General features: G+C 37.2%; 1 protein-coding gene across 1 annotated transcript in view; it reads right to left on the bottom strand.

The window, feature by feature from the left end:
• Positions 1–10,899: 10,899 nt before the first annotated feature.
• The window catches only part of LOC131751355 (zinc finger protein 33B-like), a 37,313-nt gene continuing 33,011 nt past the window's right edge, over positions 10,900–15,201 (bottom strand). The window contains exon 6 of the mRNA XM_067025640.1: positions 10,900–13,835. Coding sequence (XP_066881741.1) covers positions 11,680–13,835 — 2,156 coding nt within the window. The 3' untranslated portion in view covers positions 10,900–11,679. The remainder of the gene's footprint in view (positions 13,836–15,201) is intronic.

Raw genomic sequence — 15,201 nt, 5'->3', positions numbered from 1 at the left:
GGCAGGCGAGGCCCTCCAGGACTAGAGGAGTGGGAGAAGGAGCTGAGGATGTCTGCCCCGCACACTTGGGCCCAGGAAGCCTGCTGGATGCCCAGGCAGGGTCCCCTGCCCTCTGAGAGCAGGGGCACGCCTGGGCCCCTTCTGTTCCGCTGAGCTTAATCCACCCCCCCCAGGGCCTTTTCTAGCCCTGTGTCTCCTAAGCATAAACCACGCCCACCACCCAAAACCCGCCCCTGATTAGGCCAGGCCCGCCACAGCCAAGGCCTTTTCCACCTTTTTGTTGTTGTTGTTATTGTTCTCCTCTTTTTTTACTATTGTAGTTTTACTTTCTGGTTGTTGTTTCATCTATATTTCTATTTTTATATTCTAACATATCTGTTAGTTTCCCAGTCTAATTTTATTTTTTACTCTTTGTTACTGTTCTCTTTTTTTTGGGGGGGGGCCGCCCCATGCGGCTTGTGGGATCTTGGTTCACAAGCTGGTGGTCGGGCCAAGCACCTGCAGTGGGAGCTCCAAGTCCAAACCACTGGACAAATAGAGAACCTCAGACTCTAGGGGATATTCATTGGAGTGATGTCTCCTGGAGGTCCTCATCTCAGCACCAAGACCCAGCTCTACCCAACAGCCTACAAACTCTGTTACAAGCCTCAGGTCAAACAACCAGTAAGACAGGAACATAATCCCACACACGACAAAAAAAAAAAGAGAGACATGGCAGAAAAATATGTCACAAATGAAGAAGCAAGGTAAAAACCTACAACACCAAATAAATGAAGAGGAACTGGGCAATCTACCTGAAAAATAATTCAGAGTAATGATACTAAAGATGATCCAGAATCTTGGAAATAGAATGGAGGCACAGATTGAGAAAATACAAAAAATGTTTAACGAAGATCTAGAAGAACTAAAGAACAAGAAACAGAGATAAACAACACAATAACTGAAATGAAAAATACACCAGAAGGAATCAATAACAGAGTAACTGAAGCAGAAGAATGAACAAGTGAGCTGGAAGACAAAATGGTGGAAATAACTGCTGAGGAGCAGAATAAAAAAAAAGAATGAAAAGAATTGAAGACAATCTCAGAGACCTCTGGGACAACACTATACACACCAACATTTGAATTATAGGGGTCCCAGAAGAAGAAGAGAAAAAGAAAGGGTCTGAGAAAAAATTTGAAGAGATTATAGTGGAAAACTTCCCTAACGTGGGAAAGGAAATAGTCACCCAAGTCCAGGAAGTGCAGAGAGTCCCATACAGGATAAACCCTAAGAGAAACACACCAAGACACATATTAATCAAACTAACAAATATTAAATTCAAAGAAAAAATATTAAAAGTAGCAAGGGAAAAACAAAAAATAACATAAAAAGGTACCCCCATAAGGTTATCAGCTGAATTATCAGCAGAAACTCTATAGGTCAGAAGGGAGTGGCAGGATAAACTTAAAGTGATGAAAGAGAAAAATGTACAACCAAGATCACTCTACACAGCAAGGATCTCATTCAGATTTGACAGAGAAATCAAAAAGATTGTCCTTTGTCAGATCCTTCCATAAAAACTTGAATTGCCCCTATTTTCACCCTCAAAGTAGACCCCATATAGGGCCCTCCCAGGGCTGACAGGACTCCAAGGAATACTCCACCAAACTTCTAGCAATTATTCCCTTAAACAGCTAAGAGAAACTGAGACAGGAATGAAGGGGGGCAGGGCACAACCACTAAAAGAATGAGAAGGGGGACATGGCCTTTAAGAAAAACAGAATATGATAGAAACTTATTAGAACCAACTAGGCCCAAGATGGCAGAAGATCTGACTTCCAGTAGGCCTTATGTCTCATTGTACACTCATTGTAATACATAAGCATGCTAAATGACACACCCACCAGTGCCACGACAGGCACCATGACAGTTCCGAGGCTGACCATAAAAAGCCAAAAAGTGCACAGTGGCCCAATTCCTGGAAATTTCCATCCTTTCCCCAAAATAGTTAAAACATTTCTCCCACTCATTAGCATATTAAATTACCCAGCTCATAAAATCTAACAACCCTATACCCCAGGGCCACTCTCTGAGCCTGTCTGCATTCTGCCTACGGAATATGTATCTCTCTAAATAAACTTGCTTTCACTTTACTTTGGCTCGCTCTTGAATTCTTTCCTGCTTGAAGCCAAGGACCCTCACTTGGTGGTCCATCCCAGGGATTCACTCACACGTCCCAGGACACGACATTTCTCTCTCCTGCAACAAAACTAAAAATTAGTGGAAAACTCTGCCAAAGTATGGTAGGTTCTGGGGCAACTCTCTCTCTACCCAACTTGCTCCACAGACTGTAGATGGGATCCTAGGAAAACTGGCAGAGCCAGCAAAGGCTGAGAATTCTTACCAGAGTCAACTGTCCTAGATCCATGTAGTGCCTGGTTGAGAGAGGAAGATAAAATTTCATATTGTCCCTTTCTTTCCAAATTCAGATTCTTGTGAATTTGGTTTTGAGACACTCATTTGTTGTCATCCTTCCTCTCCCAAGGACTACTACTGCCTTCTTGTTTGTCTTGTGTTCTGAGAACCTGGCTTGGTTTTCTGCATGCTTGGGACATGCAAATTGTTGGTTCTTACATATGCAGGGAGCTCAACTGTCAGGCTGGAGGCCAAAAAATGTGGCCTGACAGAAAAGGTGGGTTGCACCCCATTTGTGGCTAGGATCCTATCAACCATTGCTAGCTTCCAGAAGGACTGTCTTACTTTCTTTTGGCTATCTTTGGGACTGGTTCTGCATCTTGGGAGGGCAGTATCTTTTGCACCTGCTTTTTAGGAGGCCTCTTGTATCTAAGAGGTTACTCAATACTGACAGGTATATTTACTGTTTGTCTCAGCTGAAACCTAACAAGATAACGGAAAAAAAAAATTTTTTTAAGGGGCACTATGATCAAAAGTTGGCCAAAGTGGAAGCTGATATTCAGAGCCCCATAGGAACTTTTTAAAGGCCTTCTCCCCTAAGCTAAAATGAAACTGTGTACCCAGAGGAAAGAAAAGCATTCCAAAGGGAAACAGCTCTAAATCAAGACCAATGGAATCTTTTGATTTCCATCTTGGTTGAGGATCTCCTCTCTAACATAAGGGAGCAAGTTAAAGATAATACTGTCTGATGAGTGGGTTAGCTTCTTGATGTCATTCAGGTTGCAACCCAACTCTCTAAGGAATTAAGAACTGTTCTTGTCTTACAAATTTATTCTTAGCAAGAACAAAAATGCAGCTGTAGAAGCAATTCAAAGCCCACCTAACCTTTCTACCAATCCCCAAAATTTCCCTATTCATCTCAAAAGTGTTATAGATATTGTAAAAAATCTGGACTTAGGGAACAAAAGTCCTTCTTGCTAGAATTTGTATTCTTTTATATATATATAGATAGATAGATATAGATATATAATTTAAGAGTTTGCCCTCTTTTTTAAAATATGTATTTATTTATTTGGTTGCGCTGGGTCTTAGTTGAAGCAGGTGGGCTACTTAGTTGTGGACCGCGGGCTCCTTAGTTGCAGGTCACCAGCTACATAGTTGCAGCTTGTGGGCTCCTTAGTTGCGGAATGAGTGTGGGATCTAGTTCCCTGAGCAGGGATTGAACCCAGGCTCCCTGCATTGGGAGCGCAGAGTCTTAACCACTGCACCACCAGGGAAGTCCCAGAACTTACATTCTTTCTCAATGCCTTCAGAGAGTCATCTCTAGGAACCCAGGTCATTCTTATCAGAATTCAATGGAGAAAAGATAGTCTTGTCAACAAATGGAAGTGAACAACTAGAAATCCATATCCAAAAAAATGACCACAGACACAGACCTATAAATTTAACAAAAAGTTAACTCAAAATAGATGACAGTGGTGTCAGCAAAAATGGTAGAGTAAGGAACTCAAAATTATGCAACTTCATAAAAGCAACAAAATATGGGCAAAAACTATCAGAATCAACGTTATGAAATCTGGAATTTAATTAAAGCCTTGCATCCAAGTCAGAGAGTGCAAATTCAAGGAACATGGCTAATTTTTGGTAAGAACAATGAAACTGTGGGACACTCTAACTTGTCCCCATCACAGTCCTCACTCTCCAGCTTAGGAATAAAATGTCAAAATAATAGCCCACATTTCCAATATTAGAAGAATCACAACAGACCCCACTCACAAACACTTATAATTTATTTATCTGACCTGTCTGATAGCACAGCTCAAAGGCCTTGTATTTCTTTCAGCTAATTCAAAACTGGCCCATTGCTAAAGTTGCTTCCTGGGGGGCATCTGTCAAAAATATTTACAGACTGATGTTGCCTAAGGTGATGGATGGCATTTGAGGTGAAGCTACAAATAGAAAATGCCAATAAATTCACACAAAAAGGGATTAAATCCTAAACAATTCATCAAGTGGCACTATACAAGATTAATCCACAAAAATCACTGAAACTACAAAACATCACAGAAAGGATTAAAGACCTAAATAAATGAAGTGACATCTCATGTTCCTGGACTGGAAGACTTAATATGGTTCAGATGACAATATTACCCAAGGCAATCTACAGATTTAATGTAATCCCTATCAAAATCCAAACAGCTTTTTTTTTTTGCAGAAATGGAAGAAGTGATCCTCAAATTTACAAGGAATTGCAAAGGACCCCAAACAGCAGAAACAATAATGAAAAAGAAGAAGAAAGTTGCAAGATTCACGTATTCTGTTGTCAAAACTCATTACAAAGCTACAGTAATCAAAACAGTGTGGTACTGGGACTTCCCTGGTGGTCCAGTGGATAAGACCCCGTGCTTCCAATTCAGGGGGCATGGGTTCTATCCCTGGTTGGGGAACTAAGATCCCACATGCCACGTGATGCGGTCACAAAAACAAAATAAAACAAAACCGTGTGGTACTAACAGAAGGATGGACATATAGACCAATAAAATAGAATTTAGAGTCCAGAAATAAACCCAAACATCTATGCTCAATTAATGTTCAATGGGGGTAGGGGTACCAAATCATTCAGTAGAAAAACAATAGTCTCTTCAGCAAATGGTCCTGGGACAACTGGTTATTGACATGCAAAAGAATGCAGTCAGACATTTACTTCAGAATAGCTACAAAAATTAACTCAAAACAGACAAAGGCCTAAGTGTGAGAGCTAAAAATATGAAACTATGAGAAGGGAACAGGTGAAAATCATAACCTTGAATTAGACAATTTCTTATATATGAAACCACACAATCAAACAAGATAAATTGGAGTTGATTGAAATTTAAAACATTTCTGCATCAAAAGAAGGACATTATCAAGAGTAAAAAACAACCTTCAGTATGAGAGAAAATATTTTCATATTATATACCCGATAAAGGTATACAACCCAGAATATATATAGAAAACTTACACCTCAAAAACAAACAAAAAAATCCAATTAAAAAATGGGAAAATAATCTACTGAATAGACATTTCACTAAAGAAGATATGCTAGTGGCCAAGAAGTTCATGAAAAATGCTCAATATCATTAGTTATTAGGGAAATGCAAATCAAAACCACAATAAGATACCACTCACACCCATTAGGATGCCTACAATTTTTTAAATACAAAATATCAAGTGCTGGTAAGTATTAGTGAAACTGGAACCCTCATACATTGCTGGTGGGAATGTAAAATGGTGCAGCTGCTGTGCAAAAGTTTGGCAAGTTCCTAGTAATTCAACTCCTAGTTATAAAAAAATTCACACAAAAACATCTAATATATGTGTTCACAGCATTATTTATAGTAGTCAAAAAGCAGAAACAATCCAAATGTCTATGAACTGAGGGATGGATAAACAAAATATGGTAACTCTACAATTTAATATTATCCAGTCATAAAAAGGAATGAAGTATTCTTACATGCTATAACAAGGATGACCCTTGAAAACATCATGCTAAGTGAAAGAAACCAGACAAAAAAAGGCCACATAGTATACAACTCAATGTATATATAAAAAGTTCAGAATAGGCAACTCCGTAGAGACAGAAAGAGGATTTAGTGGTTGTCAGGGATGAGGATGAGGGTATAATTGGGACTAAGTGCTGATAGGTATGGGATTCTGGAAAAGAAAAAGGACATTAGGGAAAAGTTAAGGATATCTAAATATTAAAGTACTGATGTGAACTTCAGTTAACAATAAGGTGTCAATATTGGTTCACTAATTATAACAAATGTACCATATTAAGATATTAATAATGGAAAATAGCTGTGGGGTATACAGTAACAGAAAAAACAAAACAAAACAAAATGGAATATAATAAAATAAAAAGTTTAGTGTTCATGACACAATATCTACTGGTCTAAAATATATGTAATTAAAGTACTAGAAGAAGAGAAAAGAGAGACAGGAAAATATTTTTTAAATAAATAGGCAAATGGGTTCCAATACTGACAAAAACTACAACCCTGAGATCAAAGAACCCTAAGCATGATAAATGCAAAAAACAAACAAACAAACAAACAAAAACAACAAAAAACCCCAACCGGGCTTCCCTGGTGGCGCAGTGGTTGAGAGTCCGCCTGCCGTTGCAGGAAACATGGGTTCGTGCCCCAGTCTGGGAAGATCCCACATGCTGCGGAGCGGCTCGGCCCGTGAGCTATGGCCGCTGAGCCTGTGCGTTCTCCGCAACGGGAGAGGGCCACAACAGTGAGAGGCCCACATACTGCAAAAAAAAAAAGAAACAAACAAACAAAAAAACCCAACCAAGGCACATCATAATCAATTTCCTGAAAAAGATATGAACAAAATTTTTTTCAAAAGTTTAAATGAGCCTGAGGGGGGGATAAAACATGTACAGAGGAACAAAAATAAAAATTTCCTCAGACTTCTCATCACAAACTAAGACAAAAGACAATGAAATGACATCTTTAAAGCCTTAGAAGAAAACAAACTACCAATATAGAATTCTATATCCAGCTAAAATAACCTTCACAAAAGGCAAAATAACTCCCCTCCAAATAAAGAAATGAAAACCTGTGAAAATTCATTACCAGAAGTACTGCATTACAAGAAATGTTAAATGAAGTTCTATTAGGCTAAAGCAAAATGATATCAGATGAAAATGTGAATACACACAAAGTAATAAGAAACATCAAAAATGGTAAAATGAGGGCTTCCCTGGTGGCGCAGTGGTTGAGAATCCGCCTGCCGATGCAGGGGACACGGGTTCGTGCCCCGGTCTGGGAAGATCCCACATGCTGCGGAGCAGCTGGGCCCGTGAGCCATGGCCACTGAGCCTGTGCATCCGGAGCCTGCGCTCCGCAAAGGGAGAGGCCACAACAGTGAGAGGCCCGTGTACCACAAAAAAAAAAAAAAAAAAAAAAAAAAAAAAAATGGTAAAATGAGAAAAATATAAAATACTTTTCACTCAAATTTATTTAAAAATAAATTTTAAAGTAAGCACAATAGTATATTGAGATTGATAATGAACAAAGAAATGGAAAATATGATTAAAACAGTGCATAATAGGAGAAATTTAAGTACACTCATGTATTTTAAATGTTAAATGATCTATTACTTAAAATTAGACTTGAGAAATTAAAGAAGCATACTGTAAATTTAAAAGAAACATCTACATGATAATTTTAAAAAGAGGTATAGTAAATAAGCCAATAGTGCTGATAAAATGGAATATGGAAAATACACATTCAAATTCAAAAAGGTGAGAGGAAAAGAGGCCAAAAGTATAGATGAGATAAATAAAAAACAAAAGCAAACTGTTGGTTTATACAATATGGTGTAGAGCCATTTCTCCCTGCTCCTCTCCGTAAAACTCTTCCTATGAAACAATATGAGCCAATCAACAGTGAACTGTGAAAAGTGTCAAGAAAAAGCCAAACTGGTTTATGACCCCAGGACTGGAGGAACAACTGTAGCACGTCCCTCCACTCAACAGAAGAAGGCCATCCAGACTCACTGTTTCCCAACCCTCAACCTAGCAACAGAAAGTAGGTAGTTTCATTCTTCTCCCCAGATTAAAAGGGAGTCCTTTTGACAGCTCCAGGCAAGCCAGAACCATTGGCAAAGGGGACTGATCTAGAAGATCCCATCCAACAACAGGCAGCCTGGGGAGGCACTCCCCTCCCTTACCAAGAAACAGAGGTAGGTGGGCCGAAATGACAAGAGAGACCGAACCAGCACAAGCACCTTGTCAAGGAAGCCTCTTTGCCTCCACAGGCTAAGATTTCTCTTTTCACCGAGACATCAATTGAATGGTGAGATATATCATAATCATAGATCAGAAGAGTCAATATTATTAAGAGGCCAATTTTCCCAAAACTGACTTGTAGAGTAACTGAATCATAAAACAATATTAAAGCAGTCTTTTTTTAAAAGAAATTGACAAGTTCATTCTAAAATGTATGTGAAAATGCAAAGGACTTAGAATAAGCAAAACAATTTTGAAACAGGAGAACAAAGTTAGAGAACTTACACTATTTCCAAAAAGATTTACTACAAAGATAACGGAACACAGTGTAAAAGAAAATATAAAGGTCAGAGGAACAAAATAAAGGGTCCATAGATAGACCCCCACAAACACAAACAAATAATGAAATGATTTTTTTTAAAGATGCCAAGTTAATTCAGTGGGGAAAGGGCAGTCTTTTCAACAAATGGAGCTGAAACAGTTGAATAGTCAAATGAAGTAATATAAATCCAGACCCTTACCATAGACCACATACAAAAAGTACTCAAAATAGATCATACACCTAAACATAGAGTTAACACATTTAAAAAACATGGGGAAAAAAATCTTTGATGCCATTGGATCTGCAAAGATTTCTTAGAAAAGAAAAAACTGATAAGCTGAACTTCATCAAAATGAAAAGCTTTTTGTGAAAAACCAGACTGGGGAAAATATTCACAATTAACAAAGAACTCTTATAACTCAATAATAAGAAGACAAATAACCCAAACTAAGAAGAGGCAAATGATATGAACAGATGTTTCACAAAACAAGATACACAAATGGCCAATAAGTAAGTGAAAGATGCCTAACGTCATTATTCATCAGGGATATAAATGAAAACCACAATGAAAAACCTATACACTCCTTAGAATGGCTACATCAAAAAGTGACAATACCAAGCATTGACAAAAATGTGGAACGACTGCAAATCTTGCACACTGCTGATGGAAATGTAAGATGGAACAACCACTTCAAAAAAGTTTGACATTGCACATAATAACCCTACCAACCCAGAAATTTTACTCTTAAGTATTTAACCGAGAGATATAAAAACACCAGTCAACACAAAAATGCACATTAAGTTCATTACAGCTATGTCATTATCAAAAACTGCAAACAACAGGTGAATGGATAAAAAACTGTAATATATGCATACAGTGGAATACCACTCAGCAATAAAAATGAAGGTATTTACTGATACATGCTAAAACATGTATGAATCTCAAAATCATGCTGAATGAAAGAAGACAAACAAGAGGACATCTTGTATAATTCCATTTATGTGAAATGCAATTTAAAAAATCAATCTAACCTAGTATTAGAAAGCAGATCATTGGTTTTCCAGGGGCCAGAAGGGAGAGGGACATCCCAGGAGGGACTGGGAAGGAGAATGAGGAACCCTTCTGCATAATGGGTATGCTGTCTTTCTTAATTGCAGGAATGTTTACATGTGGTTATACTCTTATCAAAACTCATTAAATCAGCTACTTAAATAGGGTATATTGTACCACATTTAAATTATACTTCAAAGTTGATTTAAAAAACTCTCAAACCTTATTACTTTATATTGAAATTGACAAATTTTTAAATCATAAACAGAAAAATTGACAATATTGTTATAGTTACATAATCATATATTATGCTTTTAAAAAAAGTTTTCTTGATATGGACCATTTTTAAAGTCTTTTTTGAAGTTGTTACAATATTGCTTCTGCTTTATGTTTTGATTTTTTGGCCACAAGGCATGTGGGATCTTAGCTCCCCGATCAGGGATTGAACCCACACCCCCTGCACAGGAAAGTGAAGTCTTAACCACTGGACTGCCACGGAAGACCCCATATATTATGTTTTATTAAAATGAATCAACTAAAGCAAAATATATCAACGTGTATAAATACCAAAACCACGCATCTGAAGACAAAAGTTGCAGAACACGTTCCCAGTGATATACCTGTAAAACAATGTTATATCACACACATACATGCAATAATATATGTGTATTATAGTAAAGGTAATGAGACATGTGGAATCAGTATTAACCAAATTTAGAATACTGTGGAAGGTAGTAACAGTTATATAGGATGTAGAATGGGCTATGAAAAGCTTCCTGTAAATTTAAATGGGAGCACTGAGGTCTATGTCCTAGAGTATTCTAGCCAGTACTCTAGCTTCATTCACACTCAATGTTTCTGGTTACTGAACCTAAGAAGAGGAAGCAGAAGCAGTCTCAATGCTGCCCCTGGCTGATCCTGGCAATTGTTCTGGGGATCTAGTCCATTCTGAGATCCCCTAGAGGTAGGCCCCTGGATGAACCAGACAATTAGGCAGTACAGTCATCCCTCAATATCTGCTGGGGACTGGTTCCAGGACACCTCTTCAAATACCAGAATCAGCTGATGCTCAAGTTCTTTACAGTAGGCCCTCCATACTCTCGGGTTCTGCATATGTGGATTCAACCAACCACAGAACCGCAGATAGGAAAACACAAACATGAAGGACCAACTGTATTTGCGTGGGTAATAGCATAGTTGGGGTGCAGACTCATCAAAATCATGTGATGGCTCATGATATGGAAGGCCATGGGCTGATATGTTTCTCCAAAAGTAGAATCAGAGACTGAGAAGATTATTTAATTTATTTGTGCTTTTAAGAAAACTTCATATTCCAGTTAATATTTTAATAAATTTCCATTTTCAGTTTTATTTCTACTAAAAGATTTGAAATAAGTGCAAAACATAACTTTTAGAATAGCGTCATATCTAAACGAAAATTTCTGTCCATATTTCCTAAGTTGACAGACTTCCTTCAAAACAATCTTCAGATATAATAAAGTCTGAATTCTGTTAAAGCCTTCACATTCAAAACATCTTTAAGACTTCATCTCAACATCGCCTTGTTCAGTAAAATGGCATTTCTTGATATAGGCTCAACTATATTTGCTGTATTCTTCAGGTCTCTTCTCTATTATTTCCCTGACATACAGTAAGTACAACTTGTGTATGAAGTTTTCAAAAAAATACAAGATGTTGACAGCTTGCACCAGGTGTGGTTTATCTGTTAGTAATGGCCAAGTTCTGGAAGAACATTTTCCTACACACATTTGATTCACAGGATTATCTCCTACGTAAGTTATTTGTTTAACAAGCCCTAACTTATAATATTTCCCCACATTCCCTATATATATTAGTAGGGCTTCTTCTACAATATTCATTTTTTAGTTGTCTTATTAATATTCATTACGTTCATAATAATTTCCCCTACGGTTACTCTTTCATTTACTTTGGAATATGACTTAGGGTAAAAATTTTTCCACTTTACATTCATAGGGGTCATGTTCTGTGTGAATTCTCCATAGTATTTCAAGGTATGAAACGCCAGATACTAAGATTTCTCTCATTACTAAATTTAAAACTTTTTTCCCCTGTATGTAATTTTGAATTTACTGTGAGAAATGATTCTTAGGTTTTCCCACACTCAATACATTCATAGGGTTTCTCCCTTATGTGTCTTCTCTGATGTACTTTGAGACCTGAGTTGCAACTGAAGGTTTTCCCACAATGACTGCATTCATAGGGTTTTTCCCCTGTGTGTGTTCTCTGATGTTTAGTGAGATCCGACTTATGATAGAAGGGCTTCCCGCATTCATTACACTTGTAAGGTTTTTCCCCTGTGTGTATTCTCTGATGTACAGTGAGCACTGATTTCTCAGAGAAAGATTTCCCACACTCATTACATTCATAGGGCTTCTCCCCTGTGTGAGTTCTCTGATGTGATCTGAGGACTGAATTGCAAGTGAAGGTTTTCCCACACAGATCACAGTGAGAGGACTTCTCCCCTCTGTGTGTTCTCTTATGTACTGTATAGTCTGACTTATAGTAGAAAGTTTTCCCACATTTTTTACACACATAGGGTTTTTCCCCTGTGTGAGCTCTCTGGTGTACTGTAAGGTATGAATTTCTAGAGAAGAATTTTCCACATTCCTTACATTCATAGGGTTTCTCACCTGTGTGAGTTCTCTGGTGTTTAGTGAGATCTGACTTATTGTAAAAAGTTTTTCCACATTCATTACACTTATAAGGTTTTTCCCCTGTGTGTATTCTCTGATGTACCGTGAGGACTGATTTCTCAGAGAAGAATTTTCCACACTCATTACATTCATAGGGTTTCTCCTTTGTGTGTGTTCTCTGGTGTACTTTTAGGCCTGAATTGCGACTGAAGGTTTTCTCGCACTCATTACATTTGTAGGGTTTCCTCCCTATGTGAGTTTTCTGGTGTTTAGTGACATCTGACTTATGACAGAAGGTTTTCCCACATACCTTACATTCATATGGTTTCTCACCTGAGTGAGTTCTCTGATGTACTGTAAGGTATGAATTCCTGGAGAAGAATTTCCCACATTGACTACACTCATAGGGTTTCTCACCTGTGTGTGTTTTCTGATGTACGGTGAGAACTGAGTTGCTTATGAAGGTTTTCCCACATTGATTACATTCATAGGGTTTCTCCCCTGTGTGAATTCTCTGGTGTACTGTGAGATATGACTTATGGTAGAAGCTTTTTCTACATTCCTTACATTCATAGGGTTTCTCTCCTGTGTGAGTTCTCTGATGAATTATGAGATGTGAATTCCTAGAGAAGGATTTCCCACATTCATTACATTTATAGGGCTTCTCTCCAGTGTGGATTCTCTGATGTAAAATGAGAAGTGATTTCCTAGAAAAGCATTTCCCACATTCGTTACATTCATAGGGTTTCTCTCCTGTATGTAGTCTCTGATGTTTGGTGAGTTTTGTTTTTTCACAGAATGATTTTTCACATTCATTACATGCATAGACATTGTCTCCTATGCCTGTTCTCTGAGTTACATTAAGAACTGACTTCTCCCAGAAAGGTTCCCCCAGGTGGTTACATTCAAATGTTCTCTCTCCTGTGTCAGGAAAGTTTGATCTGCTGAAATTATCCACTTTTTCAATATGTTCATAATCTTTCACCTTCAAATGAACTCTATGTTTCAAGAGAGATAATTTCTCAGAGGTTTTACCATATTCATTAAGCTCATAAAGACTTTCTCTTTTTGGGGGGTTTGAATAATTACAGAATGTCTTATCACATTCCCTATGTTCACAAGGACTCTGTCCCTTGTGAGCTTGTTTATATGTGATGAAAAGTGTCTTCTCACAGAAATCTTTCCCACATTCTTTGTAGTCAAAAGACTGCTCTACATTTTTAATTTTCTCATATGGAATGAAGTCTTCATTATGACTGAGGTACTTTCCATTTTGAATGAATTCATAAGGTATCTCTCCCACATGAGTTTTTTCATGATTAATATGAAGGAATAATTTTCCATATGTGCTGAGATCATCAGACTTCATTCTTAAATAGTTTTTCTCAATAATTAATTCTGAAATATTGTTCAAACTCATACCACTTGTGTCACATTTACAAGGTAGTTTTACAGAAGAAACTGGGTATGTGCTGAAATTAAACATTTTTCCTAATACATTACCTCTCTCTATAGTCAGTGTTTTGTTGTTGATAAACGAAGCTTGCCTGAAATGTCTGTCATGGATTTCCTGACTCTGATCTAGCTGGTTATCAACTTTGCAGACTTCTGGAAAAGAGAAAAAAACACTATGTTATTAATTTTATTACAATTATGATAAACTTACACTTACATACAAATGCCCTTTTATATGATTGAATCAGTTTCTTGAAATAAGGGTAATCCAAGATGTTCGTGTCCCTCATCCTTTTTGGTTTAGAAGAAATAAACAAAACCTGACAGAGCAGAATGGGGGATAAAAACTTAGAATGCACCCATCTACATTTGACAATTTATAAATATGTACTTCAAGACTTAATATAGAGGTTAAAAATAAATACAAATCACAGTGAATAAAGGAAAACAGACTTTGAAAAAAAGAAGAGTGATCCAGGTGTGGGAAATGAAGAGAAGCAGAGAGGCAATGATTAGTAGGTAAGAGTACCCTGGAGAAATATCAGAGGACTGATTTGATCTTTTGAAGGATACAGATTAGACTTTACATGATTTCCTTATACTTAAAATACTGCAGCTAAATCTCTATGGTTTACATGTTTCTAGTTCAATTATCCTCTTTTTAAAATTATTTTTATTTTCTCTTATATATTGCTAATTTATTATACTGTTAATACCAAATTAAATTTATGGAAAAGTACCAATTTGTTCCTGCTTAAGGAGACCTGTAGCCTACTTTCTTATTCATTCTCTATTCATGTGACTTACAAAGAATTCCTGCTTAAGGAGACCTGTAGCCTACTTTCTTATTCATTCTCTATTCATGTGACTTACAAAGAATACAAATGTCTACCAGGAAATGTAAAATCAAAGAGACAAGAAAGACTGCCAGAGGGCCAGATCCATTTGTTTTTAGTTTTAGTATATTCAGGTTATTCTCTAAGAGTTTCTGCAAAAGTTAACCTATCCAACCATCAAATGCTAACTTTTCCTCATCTTAAATTTTCTGTGACAAATTTAATATGTTAATGTATTTTTTTGCCTTTAAACCCAAATCTCTACATTTCTGGGTTTTATTTATATTTAAAACCATAGAGGACCTGACCTAAAATATTCACTGATACTTACATTGATTTATCCTAAGAATTCTCAGCTAGACTTCATCTTGTTATCTTCCTTTTCAGTATTTGCAATATAACAATGATGACCCTGTTCAAAAACCTGTCCAGAGCCCACTGTCTCCAAGCATCATTAGACAAAATAGACTGTAGTTACCATTCTGGGGGGGGGGAATACTTTTTTCAACTATATTCATATTGGGTACCCACACTATCACTCCACAAGGCCATAATAAATGTATTCTTTATAGAAATGACAGACTATTAATTTGACAGAAATTGTTCAAGTTCAACCAAGACTTTCACTAAGCTGGTTTACATTCCCGTTTTGGCTTTGCTTAGAACTTAAACATTAAACATCA

Source organism: Kogia breviceps, chromosome 2 (genome assembly GCF_026419965.1).
Source record: "Kogia breviceps isolate mKogBre1 chromosome 2, mKogBre1 haplotype 1, whole genome shotgun sequence".
In the NCBI taxonomy this organism is placed as follows: Eukaryota; Metazoa; Chordata; class Mammalia; order Artiodactyla; family Physeteridae; genus Kogia; species Kogia breviceps.
The sequence above is the reverse complement of the archived record's forward strand: the minus strand, read 5'-3'. Positions and strand labels throughout refer to the sequence as shown.